Source organism: Dermacentor albipictus, chromosome 1, assembly GCF_038994185.2.
Source record: "Dermacentor albipictus isolate Rhodes 1998 colony chromosome 1, USDA_Dalb.pri_finalv2, whole genome shotgun sequence".
NCBI lineage: Eukaryota > Metazoa > Arthropoda > Arachnida > Ixodida > Ixodidae > Dermacentor > Dermacentor albipictus.
In genome coordinates, this window is record NC_091821.1 from 204,014,798 (window position 1) to 204,038,010 (window position 23,213).

Below are 23,213 nucleotides of genomic sequence, written 5' to 3' on the forward strand. Positions count from 1 at the left end.
CTCCAACAATTAACTGGCACATTGAAATGGTGCCATAAGTGTAACTATAAGAGTGGTTTTCAAGGGCAACAATGAGAGACAGCACTTAGTTCATGGCATTGTAAAATACTATTGCAAAGGCATATGTGAGAGACTGCATGCTCTAGTTTTTCGGTGTTCAGCTATATATTTACCATATTTTCTGGTGTATAAGTCGCAGCTTTTTTCTGAATTTTTTGTCGGTGCGTCTTATAGAATGGTGTGACTTATATGCATTTTTTTTCTTTTCGGAAAAAACTGCCATCAAAATTGGATTGGATTCTATGGCCATGCGAAGCGCACTGTGTTGAACCTCCTTTGGCAGTTTCTACGGGTTGTGTGCGGACTATAGAAGTACCAGGTTCTTGTGACCGAGTTACCAAGCGCCGTGTTAGAAGGGTGGAGCAGCAAGGCAAGCGGCGGCAGGCCAACCGCGAGTCGACCAACTGTAAAAGTCATTGGATCTGCAGATTGCTTTCAAGATACGGCACACACCTCTGCGCAAACTATGGAGTTGCTACCGGAGTAAAAGCCACCCTCCCTCCATCTCAAGCTGCCTTCCCGCTTTCCTCCCTTTTGCGCGATTCGGCTCATCATCGCGCGCTTTCACCCGCACATACAGGATTGGACATGTGGGGACGATGTTATCGCCCGTAGACTTTATACAGAACATCGCACCAACCACGACAGCAGAAATGTGCCTGGAGTGTCCATATCATTGCTATCACAATTCTATACAAATGCCACCGATAGGCTTGCGCATGACCCGCGTTCACGATGTGAAACATAACTGTATATCTTTTAAGTCGCTTATTGAATGAACAGGTGTCTTATACATCAGTGTGACTTATATACGTCTTTTTTTCCCCCTTTTTTTTTAATCCTGAAAAACTAATTTTAAGGGGGGTGCGACTTATAGACTGGAAAATACGGTATCTTTCTTACATCCTTAAAGTATAAAGTGTTCGACCACGCTTTCCATCACTGCTCAAGTCCTACAAAGTGCATAGCAGAGTTGATCTTGCTATGGAAGGTCCTGACCAATGATGGCTACCCGCCTCAACTGCTAAGGGAGCAAGAGTGTCGTGCCTCAACACCCGACCACCATATGGTGCCAAAGAAAAAAAAAAAGCTAACACACTGCCATTTCCTATGCACACGTCGTGAGGAAGGCTTTCGCCAGAGTGTTTATAGTAGGATACAACTTAAAAAAACAGCAGTTGGCAACCAAGGCACACAGACTGCACGACATTGTGTTACTCCGCTAGCCAATCACAGAAGCAAACAAAGTTGTCGTCATGAGATGTTTTCAGAATGGCGTCGTATTTGATGCCTCTGGAGCGTCTGCTGTTCCTGAAGAGTCTTTTCATCGGCGGAAGCAATGAGGTGTGCAACATACGTGGACAAAGTGTATGGAGTCTGAGCATTTCACTCTTCAGAAGTCCTCAGTACAGTTCATTGCTGAGCCCCTTTTACTCGTGACACATCACTGTCAACTGAAGTGAAACTCAACAGTAAATAATTGCAGTGAAGCAAGCATTTTATTTCAGTTCATATAAAGAATTAGGCTTTTGCCATTCCTCTATAAAAGACGAGTGAAAACGTATAAAATTACGTGCTTATAACTTTATTTTTGTAGTTACTGCCTTATTTAGGTAATAGGAAAAGTTTGAAGTACGAACTATATGCCGCCTCGTGGAGGAACAGTGGCTGGTGGTTATGAGGGTGTGGGCAATACTTTACTGCAGACTTAAGTTGTATTCGACTATAATGACAACAACATTTGGGCAGCACATGTCCCTTCTAGCAAGTTACCTGGTCAACTGGTGTGTATAAAGGGCCCCTTGGTAAGATTGCTTTATCCTAGTGCCATGTATAAAGTTCCATGCAAAGAATATGGTGCATCCTATATTAGCAAATCTGGAAACTTCAGAAGGTCCCTAAAGCAGCATCAATACGACGTCGCAAAAGGCGACAGTGTTTGAACACATTACCTGAGCACCATGAGATGACAGGCTATACCATGGACTGGAACTTGACGCCTCTTATCACCACGGAGAAGCTCTTACTTTCATGTTTACTAATAGAATCGCTGCATATTGACACGTGGACTTGTTTATCTTTTACGGGCGAGAGCTTTTCACCATCTAACAAATGTTATCGGTCTGTGGAGGGCGCACCTCATGTATCGGAAGTTTCTCAAATGTTATCGATGGTTCTGTTGTCACCGAAGCTTGTGTAATCTGATTGCATGTGTGATGCGAATTGTGTAGAACTTTCAGGAAGACACGTGGGCACCACTCATTACTCTGGAACCTTCGATGACTTGTGTGTAAAGGACGACGCGCTTGACCGGCAGATCAGATTTTCGCCGATCGCCGACTGTGTTTGCTGCTGTCGCCGTCCTTTGAGTGTAGCCTGTTTTTGAGCGCACAAGTTTGCCCAATAAAACACTAGTTTCGTCATTCCCAGTTTTGCTGCTTTCTTCAGTGTCACTACAACGTGACAATGAATAGACGACGTGCCAAGCAATTAACAGGACACATGGTAATCTGCCCAGAATTTATGCACGCACAGTGCGCCATCTCGCCCGTACTTGAGCAAGACAATTTTAGTTGCTGTCATTGTGAACAAGGGACTGGTATGGACCCCAAAATGTCAACTTTTTGGCTTTTCATTGTACTCTTGGCGAGTGTATGTTTTAATTTCATCGATATATTGTAGTGTTACAGTCTCCAAATGTGCTTGTTTCACTCCCTCATTTACTTGCAGGATCCCGTCCTTTCAAGTGCCCCCACTGCGACCTTCGTTTTCGGACATCTGGTCATCGCAAAAGCCACATTCTGACACACTTCAAGAGTGGAGGCGTGCGGCGCCGCAGTCGTCTGCAGCCACGAGAAGAGAAGGCTCCACAGGTGGCCATTCTGGAAGAGCCCACTGATGCAGAGGGAATCATGGAGGAGATCCAGCTGCAGCTAGCTCCAGGTATCCAGATTACAGGCCTCAACCCTTCTACACAGACAGTGCAGATTGATGCCACCTTCCTGCAGCATTTGCAACAACTGCAGCAACAGGGCAACATCAACATCTCCATAACTCCATCAGCAGACTCCGGTGGTGCAGATGTGGAGCAGCAACTAGATGCTGCATCATTCCTTATTCAGCAGGATGGTTCTGGTGGTGGCTCAGTAGTACTTGACCAGTCGCTGCCTCTGGTTGCATCAGAGGGCAAAAATGGAGCAGTGACATTTACAGTGGTGGAGCCCACTGGCCCAAACCAAGAGCCTGCAGCACAGGTGGCTGCTGCTGAGCTGGGCCTTGATGAGCTGGCTGCAGCTGAAGGCAGTCTCATGGAAAGCACAGTCATAGATGCAGCTGACCTGGTGGCACCTGCAGCCATTACAGAGGGTGCAGGGGAGAAACGTAGGAAAACGGCGGATGATGGGGATGGAGCGCGGGCCCATGTGTGTGATCAGTGTGGAAAATCCTACAAAAGGGCCAGCCATCTCAAAGAGCATCTAGAGTCACACAAAAGCAAGGATGATAAAGGGAAGAAAGCTCCATACCAATGCCAAGAGTGCCCTAAGGCATTTGCAAAGCCTAGCCAACTAAAGAGACATGAGCGAATTCACACGGGTGAGCGACCTTTCCAATGCAACCTGTGCAACAAATCATTTAATCAGAACAATGCCCTACTTGTGCACCTCATCAAGCACACTGGTGAGAAACCTTTCAAATGTGATGCATGTGGGAGTCAGTTTACTCAGAAGTGCAACCTTATGGTACATATCAGAAGGGTACACAAAGCAGATGAGGCCACTTCCAAAGAGCCAGAAACCTGATGTGTGACGTGTGGTTGCACACTTCTCTTTACGTGAATGTGCTAACAAAGTGCAAGTATTTATTTTGAATGTTAAAACCTGGTGCGAATGAAGGTGGTTTCAAGTGCTGTAGTATATTTAAGCGTTAAGTCCCTTCTTATTCCTTCTTGATATAAGTGTATAGAAGTTTTGTTTTGAAGTCATCTTATGCAACAGTGCAGAAGCTAGCCATGTAAAATGATAGAACTGTTTCTTGTTATTTACCAGCTTTACAGCATAGCCTTTTCGATGTGCATAACTCTTCAGTGTCTGTCAGCACATAATTACAAATCCATTGTTGCCTTCCCCTCTTAGGTACCCACACCATGCAGCATCTTTTTCTTCTTATTTAGGTGTCTTGTTTTGTTTCTTTACCTTCTGTCTCTCTGTCTTGCATGAGGAAAAATTTGCATTGGGTAGCAGATGTGTGTAGGGTGGAAGTATGTTTCCCTATTGCATAGAACAATGTTACATTGCCTTTACAAGATAATGACAAGCACCGAACATTCTAGCCGCATGTAATACATCTAAAGTTGAATAAGTAACTCGAAACTGTACTCCATCGCACCAACACTATGCAGTGCAATGCAGGAAAGCCATGGCTGGTGTCAGCCAATCTGGAACAAAAGCCAGCTGCTGGTTTCAAAGAAGGGAGAAGGACTTGTCCACTCTGTTCTACTGGCTCTTCTGTGACCATTCCACTTAACCTATGTTGCGCAGGAGATTAGTGGATCACAGTGGAGAAGCCCTTCTTCTGGTTTTCTTTCCTGGTTAGTTGACACAATAGCTTTCCCTGCATGGGATGGATTTGATAAGATGTAACATGAAATCAGGTTCCTTTTTGTTGCAGCTTTTATAAAGGTCATATCATTAGTAAACAAATGGGGGGCATTATATTTGTTGCTGCTTCAATGGTCAAATGAATGAACTTTCATTTCCTTTCACTTATTTACCCTCAAGGCCAAAGGCATTACAGAAGGGAGTGGGTACAAAAATTTGAAAAACAAGAAAATGCAGCAATGAGTTAGTGTATAACATATCTAGGTGGTTCCTGAAGTAACAGTATTAGCTAAAGTAGTGCAAAACAGGCAATTGTCTTCAATGGTGGCGGTTGGTCCAGGAAGGTGGTTCCAGTTTTATGTGGTACAAAGAATGAAAGACTGAAAACAAAATTTTGTTCGACAAGAAATGAGTGTAATTTTATTTTGGTGATCAGTGTTGGCAGAGACATATGTAGGTTTGGATATCAAGATGGATCACAAGTAGGGATCGTGATAATAAATTTTATGAAATAAACAAAGACAAAAATACTGACGGCGATAAGCGAGCTGAGGCAGGCGCAATGCCTTTTCATAATGTTACACTGGCTGCTCTGCTGTAATTTCCTGTAATAAACAGTGCAGCAATGTTCTGAACGAGTTCAAGCGATTTAATTAGAACTTCAGTCCCCGGATTCCATATTGAAGCAGCATATTCTAATTTTGCCCTTACTAAAGTGGTGTACAAGAGTGTCTTCAGTGAAATCAGGGCAGATGAATAGTTGCGACAAAGGTAGTCAAGCGTGCGGTTGGTGTTGGTAATTATTTGTTCAATGTGCAGGGACCATGAAAGTGAAGACATTATGTGAACACCTAAGTATCGGTATCATGTTTAGGTTTCAAGCGGTACGTTGTTAAGATGATAGAGGGCAGGAAAAGATGCCACACAGGAGACACGCATAACTATGCATTTAGTAGTGTTTAGTTCCATGTGCCACCTTCTATACCATGCAGGCACTGCATCAATATCATTTTGTAGCATGTTAATGTCGTTATGGTCTGTAATTTCATGAAAAATAATGCAGCCATCAGCAAACAGGTTAATATTAGGAAACACAAGCAGGAAGATCATTAATATACATCAAAAAGAGAAGACCTAATATGTGGCACACCAGAATGAACAGGGCTGGAAAAGGATTCTTGGTCATTACATGTTACATACTGCGAGCGGTTCAGAAGAAATTGTTCTATCCATGAAAAAAATTTTACTGTCTATGTCAAGTTGACTACGTTTAACCCTTTGAGGGTCTCTTTTTTTTTTTATTGCAAATTCCAAATCTTCTTGGGGACTTATTTCAAAAAAGATTTACCTTAATTTTTCAAGGGCGACCATAAAGTTAGAAAAACACATTTTGCTTTGGTATATATCGCATTTACACGATTGTAAGTCGACACCCCCCCCCCCCCCCCAATATCGCGTGACAGGAAAAAAAAAAAAGAGCATACCCGAGGGCGCATTCGATAACGAAAATTTATTAGTAGCTGACACATGGTCACTGGACTACTCGTCTTCACTTGTGCTGCCATCGTCACCGTTGCTACCTTCCCACAGCGCGTCGTCGTTCAGCGAAATTTCACATTTGGCAAACGACCGCACCACATCTTGTGGAATAGCAGCCCTCGCCGAATGCACCCAACCACACGCAGCCGTCAGGGAGGCTCTTTTGACGGGTCCGGTTGGCGTAATTTCGCGGTCTTCTGCCGCCAGCCACTCGTACTCACGGCGGAGCAGGTCCTTAAAAGGCGAAAGTCCGGGCTTGTTTCATGACCATGTCGCACTTCACTGGCAGGGACCGATCACGCATTTCAGCGACGTACGCCGTAAGCTTAGCCTACAGATCCGGAAAGCGTCCAGACTTCGGCACGTGGGAAATTTTTCGCTTGCCGTCACAGGTGAAAATTTCGCTTCGCTGCAGCCGCCACTCTCGCACCACCCGTTCAGAAACATCGAACTTGCGGCCTGCTGCGCAGTGATTTGTTTCTTCGACGTTAAGGAAGGCAGCCCTCGTGAACGCTGCTGTGAACGAGTACCGAATGATTTGTGGGCCTGGAGCACTCATGACTACTGAGGCATGGGGGTGAATCTCCGCATGGCTGCCATTGGCTGTTTTCGAGCAGACGCTCTTTCGACGCTAGCGCCAAGTAAAGCCCCTGCATCTACGCGCCAACCTGGTCGGCGGAAACGTGTATGGATAAAGCCCCTCAATCTCTATGTATGGAGGGGCTTTAGCGCCAAGGTCCCCCTCAGTTACGGCCCTAACCAATGGGCGACGCAGAAGCAAAATGGCGACGCACACGATTGTTTACGTTGTCATGGCAACAGGTATAGCAGCCGCGCGGCGCCTCCTTTCCCAAAAGTTTGTCTTTTCTTTTTATTATTATGCCGACCCGCTCCGCTCACTTTCACCCTTCCTCCATGCCGCGCGCGCCGTTTAATCTTTTTTTTTTTTACTTGTACACGGCGTTTTTTTCTTTTTTTTTTTTGATAGCGGGCGTGCTACGGCGCACCACGCGCCAGCTCGCAAGCAATGCGCGCGCTACGCAGCGCATTGGCGTTGCTTGCGAGCTGGCGCGTGGTGCGCCGAGGGCTATGCGTTGGCACGCACGCAGTCTTGCCCATACCTATATTATACCAGCATGTGCCGGGACATAAAAAAGTTCCACAACAGATGTTTAGTATCGCTTTATTGATTTCGTTTCCGAAAACAGATTTTTCTTATAACGTGGTGAGATACACGCTCAAAAAATGAGAAAAGTGAAAGGTGCATGACATATACAAGAATGCTAAACACAAAAGTTCACAGACGGTGGAATAACAAAAGAAAGCGCTAGAAAACGCAAAGGCCGTTTCATGTACACACACACAAAAACAAGATTTTTATATAACGCCCTCAAGACTGAAATGTAGACGAGCTTCTGATATATGCACTAAGATATTGCACAAAACTGGACGACGTGTATGGCATAGTCATCACAACTATAAAAAGTGAAAACTCACTGGTAATGGCAAAAACAATGACACGCAAAATACCTAAAAAAAATAAAATGCTAACATTGTTTGATTGAGAGCCATACCAAAAAAAAAAAGAGCTTACTTAAAAATCTGCACGAAAGTATATGAAATGTGTGACATGTTCATTACTGCTGAACAAATTGAAAAAGACATGGCAGAACAAAAATAACATTGTACTAAAAATTGAAATACACATTGTCACATTATTTTGCACTTGGCCACAACTTGAGTAACGGTGGCAAGGGGAACAGAAGGTAGTGGGCTTTTGCAGCAGCACATATAAAACATTCGCAGAAAGGTTTATTCCTCAATCAAAGACCAGGTAATATAAGCCAACAATATGGCTGTTCTTTCGACCCGAATGCAATGCTTAGCAATAAAATTACGTCACTTAAGGCACTAAGTCGGTTCCTACTGGGCACTCTCCTTTGTATAATAAACACGAACTGCAAAAATCTGCATGTAGGACACTTGCAATGCTCATGCTTTCCGGGGGAAAAAAAAGCGTATCATGCCTACACATGAAGATTGTTCGCGCGATTTTCCCATCGGCGGTTACTGAGATAGTACACAAACACGAACAGTAATTTTTCAGCTGTTAGTACGTTTGTAGCACATGACACAGAAAAAGCACTGACGGCGCTATGGAAAGCTGGGCAAGTTACTGAAGTTCTAGAAAGAGACTTGGCACAGAAAAGCACGTCATAGACCAGGTGACAATGAGGAGGAACATCTATTTGTAAACTTTCTCTACCGGGAAGAGGCAAGTGTAGCACTATCAAGGCGCAACGACTTCCGGAGCCTCATGGAGCACACACATGGACAGGGGTGTGTTCGTGTACATGCGCCTTCTGATGTCCTTGAGTCTGGGCGCTTACCTGTTGTCTTTAGGCACCCGGAACAATCCCGCAGGGCTTGTTTTTTGAGGTATTTGTGTACCACTGCACGATGCACGAGCGGAACGAGTCGTGAAACGGGTGAAACATCGCGGAGCATAAGCACACAGCTACCGAGGACCATGAAACTGACGAAACTACCCACATGCTACCCACGCCGGTGAACGCACAGCAGCGCACGCTTCGCGATAACAGCAGATAACGAAACATGAACGTCATGCAGCGGGCTGAGCTGGCGCCGGGCCGGCGGGGCTGGGCGGGGCCGCATGGCGTGCGCGGAGGAACGAGGGACGGCGATAGGAGAGGAGTTGGGGGAAGGGCTCGGCCACCTGGATCGGCGCGCGTGCGCGCGACGATCTACGAGGCCATGCAAGTGAAACGGATTTTCGGGTTCGCCCGATACAGAGATGGCGCCAATTACCTCTGCCACCGAAACTGGGGAGTTTCCCCCCACTGAATGAGGAAGCATAGGAGTAGCACGTAGCCGGCAGTCAAGTGGAACGCGTCAAACAAAGCTAACCGCAACTGGGAAAGAGAAATCCGTGAGCGGTGTCTACTCCCACAAGCGCCGCCGTTCTGAGGGTGCCGCCGCGAATGGGAACAGCGGCGCTTCCATCAACTATCGACCCCCCCCCCATGAGTGTTGCGTGCACTGCAAAACTCTCATAAATGATGAAAAACCTTCCGGAAAGCGAACAAACACGCGGAATAGCGAAAAGCTACGGATAGGGCCATAGAGCAAACATAAAATTGTAACTACGTTGTAGCACCCGTTGATCTCGCTTTTTTGGCGGTGCCATGTTTTGGTTTCATTGTAAGTCGACCCCCCCCCCCCCCTCACTGCAGTTATTGAAATGTTAAAAAAAGTGGTCGACTAACAATCGTGTAAATACGGTAAGTACTCTCAATTGATGAATAACAACAATAAAAAAGTAAATAAACTTATAAGAATTAAAAATTTGATGCATTGTTACATACATAGTTCAAGCTTGGCTTTGAAAATGCACACACGAGAATATTTCGCAAGACTCAAATGTTCCTGCTCTTAACACTAATATGTACATTCATAGCGTAATCGAACTGCTTAGGTGCACACATTCAAGAAAACTGTGTGGTTGTGTGCCCGTCAAAAAAGCAAAACGTGTGACAAACTTCCGCTAATCTTATCACCAACCAGAGACAGTTAGTTTTCGTGAGTGTCAAAAAAAGAAAAAAAAAGCAACAGAAACGCATGCACGGCGGCATCCTTCCCTATGCACACCTCTGTGAGCACTAAATGAGAGTGAAACAAGCGGTTGCCCTTTGAGCAATTAGTAACAAAATAGCCATCAGTATTGCAGGCGCAAGAAGCCCAAACCGCCGCCTGTGCTTGCCCCAATTCGCGAGCGGTAGTGTATAGACACGCGGGAGCAAACTAGCTCTAAAACAAACTATGCAACGAAAACTGAGAGAGGCAGGTGCGCAAAAAAAATTCCCTGTATTCCCACATAGTGGCAGCACATGACAGAAAAGAAAAAATTGGGAAATTGGCGCGCTTTTTAATTGTACAGACGGCACTGTAAATATATGGCACCGACCATCTTTGGTCTTATTCGCGGCACCGTATATTTACGTCATTGACCCTCAAAGGGTTAAAGAGAAGTGATTTATGGCAGACTTTATCAAATGCTTTTGAGAAATCGAGGAAAAGGCAACCTGCACATGAGCCGCAGTCTAGAATGAGATTAAGTTTATGGGTGAAACAGAGTAACAGAGTGTCGCACAAAGAAGTCTTCCTGAAACCTTGTTCACAAGGTGAAAAAAAATAATTTGATTCAAGGAAAGTTACTAAATGTGAGTACAAGATGTGTTCGAGGATTTTACGTGGTAGGTTTGTTAGTGATATGGGTAAATAATAGTTAGGCGAGTCCTTTTTACCGGATTTATGGATGGGCACCACCTTCCCCACCTTCCAATCAGCAAGGATTGTGTGGGTGTCCAGCGACTGCTGAAAAATATTAGCCAGAATAATAGACGAATACAAAACAGTGCTCCTTAGGAACTTAACAGTAATAAGGTCAGAGCGGGAACTTGATAACACTTTCAACAATTCAGTTATTTTGGCAGCGCCACATGAGTCAATTAATATGGTATTCATTGGCAGGTACTCATCGTTGGCCTCACGATGAGGCAAATTACTAGAAGAGGTTAAAAAAAGTTTTACAGAAAACACTTGAGTGCAGATGGGCAATCGACATTTGGTATAGGAGAGCCACTGGGATCGACTAGCTGAATGGAGTTATATTTGGAAGGATTAATAACACGCCGAAACTTTTTAGGATCGTTATTAAGCATTGAGGGCAATGTGTATTGACGGTAATTACTTTTTGCATGTTTTAATTCGTTGATGTAAGCACTGTAAGCGAGCTTATAGAAAGCTTGACGCTGTTACTTTTTGCATGTTTTAATTCGTCGATGTAAGCACTGTAAGCAAGCTTATAGAAAGCTCAACGCTGTTCGGAGGGAAAGCATTTAGCTGCCCTGAAGAAACGTTTCTTACGATTAGATAGCCGTTTAAGGCGTACGTTGTACCATGGTGCTTTTGGGTTAGAACGAAGACTACTCAAGAGAATGTATTTTGTCGTCATCTCATGCACTTTGTTCTTGAAGGCGTTCCAGTTATTTTCAACTGTTCTTTCATTGAAGTTGTATAAGAAAGGGCCAAGAAAGCGGAAAAGTTCGATGTTAATAATTTCAAAGTTTGCGTTGTGGTAGTCGTGTATTAGTTTAGTTTTGCTGATTGTTTTTGTGACAGGGATGCTAACTTCAAATGAGAAGAGCAAGTGATTGCTAAGTCCTGGTAAGTAAGATACTTCAGAGACAAGTTTAGGGTTGGTAGTCAGCACTAGATCGAGGGTATTTGCGCTTCCACATGTGATTCTTGTAGGCCCCACGAATTAGTTGGGATAACGAAAATAAAGAGCACAGGTCTAAAAATTTGATACATTGAGTAGGGGACAAGAATAATGCCGGAAATATGGCAGTCCATGAAATTGACGGGAAATTAAAATCGCCTAGTAAAAAAAAATGGCTGTGGCTTAGCTAAGGTTAAGCCCAGGATGCGAAGCATACTAGCCTTTATTTTAGTTGTTGAACCACTGTTTAGCCTGGTGAACTGCTGTTGCTTGGCTATATTTGGTTCGGCTAGACGAAGAAACAACTCATGCAGGCGAGCGCACGAGCTGAGACCCGGCTATGTAGCTACGCGGCCGCAAGCGAGCGCGCGAGTTGAGCCTCCGCTTTTGCAGCTGTTATGGCGTCATATGGTAGCTACGCGGCCGCGCGCGGCGCAGCAAGGAAGAGCGTGGTTGTGCGGCTAGTATGCTTCGCATAAAAGAGCGATGCATAGGGGTGTCGTGTGGTGACAAAATTTATGGGTGAAGCATCATTTAAACCTTCATTAAATTGATGGGAACTTTAACATCCATTAACCAAGGTATTTGCTAGTGTAAAGTTTTGAATATGAATCAAATATACTTTTAATATTCATATTCAGTGAAAACCTGTGGATTCTATAGCTTTAATGCATTCGACACAATATTGAGAACCAAATAAAAATGCGAGAGTACATTCTCAAGCACTACTTTTTAATTTGATTTTCTTTGCAAGGCTCATCGGCATAGCAGCGTGGTGGCTACAGTCATAATTTGTTATTGGCAACCGTGCAGCAGCAGGCATTGTTTGTTTATGTCAGTTTTGGGACCATTTGCCCAATTTCATACTACTTCTCACACTTATGCCATGGCATACTGCACTTTTAGAGTGAACTCTCCACAGGCCAATTTGTATAATGGAAATGCTTGCAATTAGAAAGGTAATATTGCATTAAATATACATCTACACAAAAGGTTTTGATAACAGACAACACTGCCAATGAACCAGGCAGCTGTCAGCCCTGTCTCCCTCCCACAAGTGGGCTAGAGGTGAGGTGGCCTATAGTGGCATAGACACCTTTAGCTGCGGTCCACAAAACCCCCTGACAAGGAAATTCTCCAAGAGCAGAGAATGCAAAATGGGGAATAAAAAATCTGACTTTTTCCGGAAACTGTCAGGAAAACCGGTAAAGAGGTGATGGCCTTGGAACTTTCACAATGCAGTGAATGCAGCAGCATGCAAGTGCATCGTCATCTGTAGAAGCATGCTTTTCAGAACCAAGCGCACCTCATTATTTTTTGTCTCCACCTTTACTTCGCTTGTTCCTTGTAATTTATTCTGCATTCCTGGGCCAAATATCTTGGAGGTAAAGAAAGTAATGTTTGATGCCATAGTATCGTAGACAGGTTGGTGGTGAGGTGGTAAATCTGAATTAGCGATTGTCAAATTAACAAATATTAACTGTAATTGGACACTAGTTTATTTTCATTCTCAAATAATTGACATCTCAGTGTACTAAATAAAAGAGTTGTGGTAAATGCATTTCTTTATTCAATTTGTATTTGAAGTTAAATATTCATATTCTAAAAATCTAATAGTTATACAACCCTACTCAAGCTGTGCAATGTGTGCCTGTTTTGTCTGCCAAGCTGTGAGCATGGAACAGTTCCATTTTTCATTCAGTTTGAGTAAGGCCTTTTTAATTGATTACATGATTTCCTTTCATACCCAATACTTATACAGTTCAATGACTATGCTACGTACTGAAATCTGTTTTTGTAAATTACTTATTTGGGGTCTTTGAGAAGTGCTGGCAACATAACCCTATATAACAGGCAAAAACGGTATATTTATTCCAGTGGTGTCCAGATTGCTGGTAAATTGCTGGCCCATTCTCTTGACTGGTACTGAAGTCATTGCTCAGACATGACGATCTTGAAAAGTACTGCAGAATCCAGTATTAAAGGCAGCACACAAACATCTTGTCTGTGTTCCAAGCAGCACCAGCATATGGAACAACGGTACTTGATACACCTGTATCTCGTCTGCTATTGTGTCCGAGTTGGATCACAAGTTTTTACCATGTTCACATCTGAATGAAAAAATGTTCGCATCTGAATGAGATGTAAAGAAAGCTGTATGTTATCTTGATCTTTTATGCATTGGTTGCTACATTAACAAGTTAGAATGATTGGCACAGCATTACTTCGTGCTGTTTTGAGTGCGGACCAAGTGTTGTGACATGTTCCTTCTGGAAGCGGATTACACTCCATCTTGGTGAAGCCTCAGAGGTGCCAACGGCTCAGTGACAAACCACAGGAAGCAGCTGTGCAATAACTGTGGGGCTTAATTCTGTCTCTCTTTCCAATTGACACCACCTGCAGTTCCATTTTTCCCTGCTGTTTGTGGGACTACATAGACAACAGGTGGCTTGTGGACCTTGCTGAAACATTTAAAATGCATTCAAGTAAATGCTAGAATGTGCCTGTGTATGTATATCATTATAAATGCTGTGTATATTTTGTAAAAAGGTTGTCATATGTAAATATTTTCGTACAATGTTAGTATTGTTATAAGTGCAACTTGTATATCCTGTACATAAATATAACACTCTAACTATGTTGTGTATGTGCTTGTACAGTTGATCCCGGATATATCAAGCGTGGACATATTGAATGATTGTCTATATCAAAGTCTTAACATGCCCTTGGATATCCCATGCAAAAGTATGCCACCGTACTATGCCTGTATAAACTCGCGTTCATCGGCACATTCAATATAATGAACGCTGCACCGCACCCCTCTCTCATGGCTTGTGGCCTCCGAGATTCCACCGATGCCAATGCGATCTCAGAAGCCGCACCAGCCTGCATGGCCTGGGCATGACCTCCGAGATTGCACTGGGGAGACCTCCGAGGCCAGGCCCAGTAGAGAAAGAGAAGTGAATGCACTAATCTTTTAGCACCACAATGTGTAGCCGCGCTTAGCCGCGCAGCATGGCGTCACCCACGCATGCTTGCGTGTGACCCCTGACGTTGCACCAAGAGATCCTGGATGTCAGGCCCAGCTGCACCTGCCTGCCTGTGCGGCGTGCTACGCAGTAGAAGTAAATGTGCTAATCTTTCGCACCGTGGCGTTTAGCAGCACGGCTCGTACAGCCAGGCATGCGCAAGAGAGAGAGGTCAGTGGAAAAGTGCGATAGCTCACTCTCCTTCTGCACAGGCAGGCAGCTACGTGTGGCAGTGAGAAAGACCAATGTTGCTCAATGACGTATTTGTTGCGGGGACGGAGTTTTGAACTGCCGCGGCGAATGAGTGCAAAACACTGCGGAAAGCGATATACTCAGTGCTCAATGGTCGGGTATTTTTTTTTTTTAGAAACGATTCTAGTTAGTTATATCCATTGGCAGCACAATTTCACTTCGTTAAAACAAGGTTTTAAATACATGGATCTCAATGGGGATTTCAAGGGGAATTTACTTTGTTGTATCCCATTTTGTTATAACGAGGTTCAAGTGTATTTTAATGCGCGCAAGGTGCACCAGTCTTGCAGCCAGGCAATGCAGGCTATTTACGGTAACATTGCAACAGAAGGTATATCAAAAACCACCCTGCAGCGTGAGTTGCGACACGTGTGTGCAAAAATAACCTTTGCAGATGCATTTCAATTCGAGTGACTCGTAAGTAAAAGACAGCAAAGCTGTACAAAGAAGTTTTCACACCTTTTGGAAGTCAGAGGTCTGTTTTACTATTGCCTGAAATCTAACCAATACTTTGTAAACACTTCACTATATTGTAGCTTAGTACTTTTATACTGTTCGTTATATCTGACACAAGCTTCTGTATACCGGCTCTACCGAAGCCGGCGTCCACTTGCACATTCTCACTGACACCCTGGTCGAACTGCCGGATACATAAAAAAAAAAAGACAGTATGGCATGAACATACTCATAGAACAGATACTATTTAGAAGTATTTTATTGCTTCATAGACTATCAAAATCAAATAACAGCAATGCACCCTATATTTTGTACACAGCCTGGAAAATGCTTGTCCAGTGCACTGTAGTTCCACAAGAATCACAAAACAGTAACCCACAAGCTTGACACATAGACTTACATAGACAATGACATCAATGTAACAGCATGTACAAATTATGTCCCAGATATGTACACATGTAGAATGGATATGTAACAGATTGGTATACATATGTACATTGATGCTCTAGTGACAAACATGGGAATGAGGCATGAATATGTACATTTAAAGTATGTAAGTGTCATTGCTGCCAATAAGAACGAGTGCATCCACCTACCAAAACCAGGCAAGCTGAAAAACAAGTTTCATGTGCCCATCAGAGACGAACAGAAGGACCTGTCCATCGCCAGAGGAATTCCTTTACACTGAGAAAGAAGAGCTCCTCCAAGAGAACAGATAGAAGCTCGGAATGCAGCCATTCTAGGATGGCAAAAAGCGTGGGGACGACTGCCTGTGGGAACTGCATCGCAGCATTTGTGCCATAGGCAAAAAGCACCAGCAACAACTAGAAGCCATGCGAAGCAGTCCCATGGACAATGGCCAAAAGAAGTGAAACAGTTTTTCTAAGGCCACAAAATCTAGCATTCTCACAAAGGCCTCAGAGCATGCCGATTTGTCTACTGAAGGGGGCAGTTCAGACATACTGCTGATAAAACTTACCTTAGCCAAAAGGCCCAGAAACAAAATCTGCGAAATGCTTGTCGATTTGGATCCCTCCTAGCTGACGTCCCTACGTGGAGTGGGTGAAACGTACTCTGAGGAACAAAAATTACTGGCTAACAATTTAGCCAGGATTACTGGCTAAAATAAGCCATGCAATGAAGTTCCCTATTTGAGTGAGGTATATGCAAGGTAGCTTTTATTTTATAATCATTGGCAAACATTTCGAAGGAAATTCTGAACTGCGACGGAGGCTGCATTGCTGCTGTTTCATTGACCTTTGATACCGTCACACACTACAGACTTCACGAACAGCTTTCACCATCGCTGCATAAAAACCATTACAGAACTCCCTTTAACAACTTTGCTGTAAAATTAGAAAACTTTTGTTCATTCAACATGGCGTTTGCTGATACAAATAGGTAAATTCCTATTTTTCATGGTCTCGGGCAGTTGCCCAAGGCATGCTTAGTTTTCAGATGAGCTTCAAAGAGCTGTATTTCGAATTATCAGTATACCCAACTGTTTTGTAACACCCTTTCGGTCTGATATATCCGGGATTGACTGTATGCGCATGTGTCTGTTCTTTCTTTATCTTTTTTCTCACCTGGGCAAGTTCAGAAATGAACCAGGCTGTGCTGATATGTCACAGTGTTCTTTTGCAAACTACATCTGTCAGTTGTCATGTTTTCTTGGCAGTAAATAAAATAGTTTAGCAATAACGTGCTAAGCTTTTGTATGACTGAATCTAAATTCAAGCAAGTTCAAACTCCTTCCAAGCACTCTTATAATTACCCTGTTTGATCATTGCATGAACACACATGAATGCATTGATGTGTACTCAATTGGAACAGAAAATAATTATTTCACTGAGGCACCCCTCATTTCTCTAAATGCAATCTGACTCGCAATATATATGCAGCAAATTCTGGCCCAGATAGGAACACTAGTTTTTCAAAAAAGGTTTATCTCTGACATAACCCAAAAGAGCTAAATGCTGCTCTCAATTGGTCATGCCAAACTACAACAACCTATTCAAGACTTGTTCTTCAGTTGTGGTAATATTTTTATAACTATTTTGTTGTTTCATGGCATCGCTCATCTGCGTGACTTCAAATTGAGACCAATTGGCATACAAAAAAGTCTAATAAAAACCAGCTGTCATTTAAAGTCCCATTAAGACCAGTAGATAATTGTAGATTCCTAACAGTGCCTTTGGAAGCCCCTGGATTACCGATTGAGCATCTGTCCAGTCAACATTGTTTCCTTCCGCCCTTATTTTGCTCAACGACACAACACGATTGAGCAACATTTCCCCTCAAATATTTCCCAATGGGATACACTATGAGAAACATTTGGAAGTGTACAAGCAACAAGGCCTAATTGGAATTGTCTTAATGCCAATTGTATTTGCAATATAATGTCCTATTCGAATTCTAAATACCATCTAGGCCCATAACATTGTGCACTTGGAACTATCGCAACACCAATTGGACCCATCTTGGTGTCCAATTGGAACCAGTCAGACACAAAAGAACTTAAGTATGGTGTCCTATTGAAAAACCATTGGACCCATGTTTATTTCTTTACTGGAATTTCTATTAGTCTATCAGCAAGCACTATCGAACTGTACAGGCATTATTCACAGGCAGGTGCAGGGCTTTTTATTAGGGGGCCAAATTCCCTTGCAGTGCCCCCCTCTCCTCCCTCCTAATTGACTTTCTTTTTTTTGTGTGCAGTCCACCTTGGGACATTTCACGGATATTCAATGTGAAATGAAAAGCCACGTATCATTGTTAGTTATATATTCAATGACTGCTTATCACACTTATCACAGCTCAGCTCAAATTACCTGCAACCATGCAGTACACATTATGACACTAACATCAACATTGCTGCAAAGAAGCAATGTTGATGGGTTTCTCTTTTTGTACAAGAAAATTCACAATGTGTTGATTGTCATGGATTCATAAATGTGTAGGTTTCTTCTCAAAGCTCTCCTTAGCACAAAGGCACCTTGAAACATTTACATCTTATTTGTTCAAAAAGAAAACTTCCATAAAGATCTTGTACTATGCTTTTCAAGGCAGTAGGCACTGACAAGTCGGGACACTAACAAACATGGTTAGTCAGTAAAGGTTCTACCGCCTACATATCCTTATGCTTTAATTTAAAGGAAAGGCCTGCATTATTTTGACTGATTCTGAATGATCGAAGCATAGCTGACAGGCAGCACAATTTCCTTTTCTATAGTAGGCAAAAGCAACATTAAAGGCTGTCATGGACATGGAACTAATGATGACATTCGATTTGCACCCTCTTTTCCCCTCCTTTTAACAGGCCAGGGTGGGGCATCATGTTCCGGGTGCATGCTTCTGGGGGATAAGGGCTAGCTTGATGTGCTCCCGGATGTTGGGGGCCAGATAGATTGCTTGTTTGTGGCCTTTGCCCTGTGTAGGGTAGCCTAGGTGCAGTAGGACCGCTCTTTCGTTCTTATTGGCTTGTGAGGTGGGCGTCTATAGGATAGGATAGGAATAAACTTTATTTGTCCAACGGTTATTGATGTTCGTGCACGGGGCTAGGCTGCCAGGGGTCCATCACCCGAGGAAAATCTTTCGAGATCCTCGGCAACGGCCCTGGCCCACTGGACGGCCCACTCCTGGTCTTCAGGTGCCTCGCTCAGGAGGGCGGCTTGCCATCTCTCACTGAGGCGCCCCGCTTCAGAGGGTCCTGATGTTGTCTTCTTCCTTCCTCCTTGTTCTTCTTCCTCATGGCGTTGGCATTCCCAAAGCACATGGGCCATATCGGCCTGTTCGTGCTCGCACCACGGGCAGCCGGGCGACGGGTGCAGCCCGGGCCACAGGCGGTGCAGGTGGTAGGGGTTGGTGAAAGTGCCCGTCTGCAACCATCTCAGGTCGACCGCCTGGGACCTGTCTAGGCACCCTTGGGGTTGTGGATATTTTCTTCATTCTTTCCTATAGTGGCCAAGCACCTCTCTTTACGTTGCCAGAAACTCCTTGGCATCGCAGTCGGCATCCACGTGATCCCCAGCTTCATCTGCCGCGATTTGTGTTCTGTTGGTAACTACAGTGGCCGCGCCAGGCCGGGTGGCCGCCGCCGTCGCCGTCACTCCTCCGCTGGGGTCCCACACAACAACGGCAGCAACTGCCCTCTGGGGGACCGCGTTGCGGCGGGTAAGCTGCCTTGTGACGAGGTGGGCGCGCTCGTTGTGGTTGGGTGGAGTGTAGGTGCGTCTTCGGCCGTTAGCATTGTTGTTGTCATTATTGTCGCGGCTGTTGTTATTGCCAAGCTCCCTGACGTGCGCGGGGAACCACTTGAGGGACTTGTTTGTAATCGTGCCGGATCTGAAGTCCCCTGCCCGGACGTTGATCATGCGCGCCACATCCGCGGACACCCAACCTTTGGTGTAGTTCTGAATCGCTGATTTGGAGTTGCTGATGATCAGGTTATCCTCCGCATCTCCGTGGAGTACCGCGAGGGCTGTGGCCATCTCTTCTGCTGCTTCGGCCGACGGCAGCCTTGCTGATGCCGTGACTCGGATCGTTCCCTTTGTATCTATGACTGCCATGGAGAAGGCAGGCGCCACCGCTGTCAGCCCGCCGTGTCGATGTTGCCGCTGCTGCTGCTGCTGTTTTTGTCGTAATAGTAGTAGTGATGGTGGTGCTGGTAACTGCGGTTCGTCTCGCACATTCTCTTGTAGCGGCGGTGGTGGTCGACGTCCCTCGTCGCCATCACAGTCACAGACTGGCAGCGGGTACCTGGCTGCATCGACGGAGAGGACGCCTTCTCGTCTTCCATGCTTCTCGAGGATTGCTACCGCTCTGCGTATACGTCTTTGCGCGTCATGCGCCAGGTGCATATTCTTCGGCATGTTTTCTGCTGTATGGCGTCTCTGACTTCTGGTAGCAGTGATTCCTTCAGTCCACGCGCCTCGTGATATCTAATTCCGTGCAAGTCTAGGATTCGTCTTCCTGTTACAGTGTTCGACAGCCTCTCCAGCTGTGCGATTCTTTGCGCCTCATCTATGATTTCTCTCATTGTGTTATGGACTCCTAGGGCTTCAAGCTTGAGTGTGGCTGTTCCCGGTGGTAGGCTGAGCGCTTGCTTATATGCTTTCCTCAGAAGTATGTCTATTTGATTATTCTCTTTGGGAGTGAGGGGTAGGTACGGGGCAGTGTAGGGCGATGTGGCTGATTATCAGGGCCTGTATGAGCTGTGTTATGTCGTCTTTCAGTCCATATTGTTTGGTGGTGATGTGGCTGACCGTATGCATAATTTGGAAAGTGGTCTGCTTGAGACATTGGATGGTGTCTTCACCTTGGCTGTCCTGTTGTATGTGGAGGCTGAGGATGCGGATGCGGCTTATGGTGCATCCAGACAATGGATCAAATCCAGATTTGCAGCGTTGGACGGCGTGTCACGTGACCCCAGATCAGCAATTTGCTTCGTCCGCGCCTTGTCCGTGAGCTGCGCAGACGGATAATGCTATGGAGGAAGGAAAAATATAGGAGGGAGCATAATGTCATAATAGCCTTGGTAAGCGAACACTCCGTGAAGCCACAGTGGTGGCCGAACACATGACTTCTTGCATCAAGATCATGGACGAAGAATCAAGATTTGCCGGTTTTTATTCGGTGCGCGCTTGTTCAGCTGCCTTGCCCTGGCTCTGTCTGCAGAGTGGGAACACTAAAACTAACCGCAAACTTTGACCTGCGATCACGTGTCGGGCCACCAGGTCGGCTTCAGTCGCATTGCAATATGCTCCCTCCTACCATTTTCCTTCCTCAATGGATAATGCCAACCTCCTTTTCACATCCGAATTCTGGCAGGGTAAAGCTGCAGCTATGACTTATAAATATGCAGTGTCTGGCAACGAGTACACTTCTCTCCTGCTCGAGGGCAGCCACATGGCAATCAGCATTAGTCGTTTGTTTGTTGGCATATGGTTCAGTTGATCTCAGTGCTTCATACTTCATGTCATTCGCAGTGACATTCGACATTTATACAGCTTCTAATTAACAATGAATGTGTGCAATGATGCTGCCTTTTATTTCATCCACATCGTGGAAAAGTTTCCTCCATTGTGGAACCTCAGCCATGCAGATTATGTGGACACTGAAAAGAAACAATCAATCTGGGAACAGATCATCGAAGAGATGAAGGAGAATTGGCCAACCTATGGGTCATACAGCCTCGGTAAGTACTTTGACATATTCCAGTGCCTGGGAAAGCAATACGATATTACAGCAACTTGAGACAATGCATTTGCTGTTCCGTGGCAGACATTGAAAACAATACAGGGGCCTTATTTTGCAGCAGTGCTTCTGCTCTATCATAAGTCTTTCTAGTCGTGCATCGCCCACTTGTGGGTGTAGCGTCACTTTGACCACTTACGAAGCATGAAAAATATGAAGAGGCAATATGGGTAAAAGCATCACTACAATATAGATGCCCAGGCTGCAAGAAGTGATTCAACCAGAATAGTGACAACAGAGTGTTCAGTAGCAATGCATGATGCCACGCGAGTGTTATTAATTACTGTACTTTACTGCAGAGGCGCTGAAAAGTTTTTTTGATAATAAGAGGAGAATGTGCCGGTTGTAGTGGAAAAAAAATGGAGCAGACTAAGAGCGGCCAACTCGCCAGCGACGTCTATGTAGGCCGATGGAAATTCTTCAAGGCGTTGAAATTCCTTGATGCTGTGAAAACTGAAGTACGCCGCTCTTTAATGGGCCAACCTCGGCAAAAGATGGCCGAGCCAGAAATGGTATGTTTTAAGAAGCAACTTGTTGCCAATCTTCTGAAATATTAAATATTTCAAGATGCACCTTGTGCCCAGAAGGGCGATTCAGTTGTGTTCAATAATGACTGCACGTTTTGTAGCCACATTCGGATGCATCCAATATTACGCATTACGAGAATGAATTTGGTCCTGCCAAGCATTAATGTAATTGCAGTAAAATGTTTTGTTTTTGCTGCAGGCAAGACATTTTGTTCTTTTGCAATTTATTTGTGTCTTAACCCCTTTGTTACAGCTTCCTGTGGCATGTCGCTGCTGAGACGCAAGAGGCGGCGCTGCAGTGGACGAGGCTGTCCCAGATGATGAAGGCTGCACCATGGAGAGAGAGAATGAATCCAACACCAACCTCTTCGCACCACCAAGTACATCCATGTTAAATAAAGTACCAACCCGAAAAAAAAAAAGAGAGAGAAATTGCAATGCCCTTTTGCCACCTGAAGAAATATGGTTGCAGCGACAAAAGGTGCTCGAGAAAATAACTGTAAACATGGAGCCAGCACAACCTGCGCTGTTCCATGATGCTTGTGAACACTTTGGCAAGCTTGTCGCTGTGACCATGCAGGCGATACCCAAACCAAGGCATCTGTCATGCCAAGTGTAAATGCTGAAGGTTATGAAACGATACATGCAAGTTTAATAAAATACAGGAGAACTAAAATGTACATTCCATTTCAGTGTTGACAGTTGCATTCACTTCCGAAGTTTTCTGTAGATGCTCACATCCAAGTGGGCAAATTGATGTCATTGAAGAACGAACAAAGCTTACCACGCACTACAGCACAACGGCACCAATTCTACCATGCGACGCTGGTTGCTCGGACAGCAGTTACCCAACAGGGCTTGTTTCGACACTTAAGTCTGGCGTTGTGACGACATTGTTGCCAAGAAAGTTGTGCAGCAGACATGCCACACTGACGATGGCAGTCACTCTCTCTGGAGATGCATTGATGACTGTGCAAACACCGGAAGTAGTTCACCAATATCCCGAAAGCATTTTCTATGACACGGCGAGCCCTTGACAACCTGAAAACTAAAGGAGATGTTTGACCAGATCATGAACTGCACGCTAGAGAAATTATAAATATGCTACACCACCTGCCTAATAAAGTCCAACTAACGACTGCAGAAATTAAGGCATCCCTGAATATTTGTAGCCACTAATTTAGGCAATAAGTTG

General features: G+C 44.6%; 1 protein-coding gene across 9 annotated transcripts in view; it reads left to right on the top strand.

The window, feature by feature from the left end:
- LOC135896929 (zinc finger protein 236-like) overlaps positions 1–21,370 on the top strand; it is a 159,735-nt gene extending 138,365 nt beyond the window's left edge. For 4 of the 9 annotated variants that reach the window (XM_065425462.2, XM_065425463.2, XM_065425461.2 and 1 more), the window contains one exon: positions 2,791–5,590. In XM_065425462.2, coding sequence (XP_065281534.1) covers positions 2,791–3,860 — 1,070 coding nt within the window. In that variant the 3' untranslated portion in view covers positions 3,861–5,590. Of the gene's footprint in view, positions 1–2,790; positions 5,591–11,399; positions 16,941–21,308 lie in introns of those variants that run through there. The other 5 variants (XM_070530768.1, XM_070530767.1, XM_070530766.1 and 2 more) reach the window with 5 other exon arrangements.
- Positions 21,371–23,213: the final 1,843 nt, after the last annotated feature.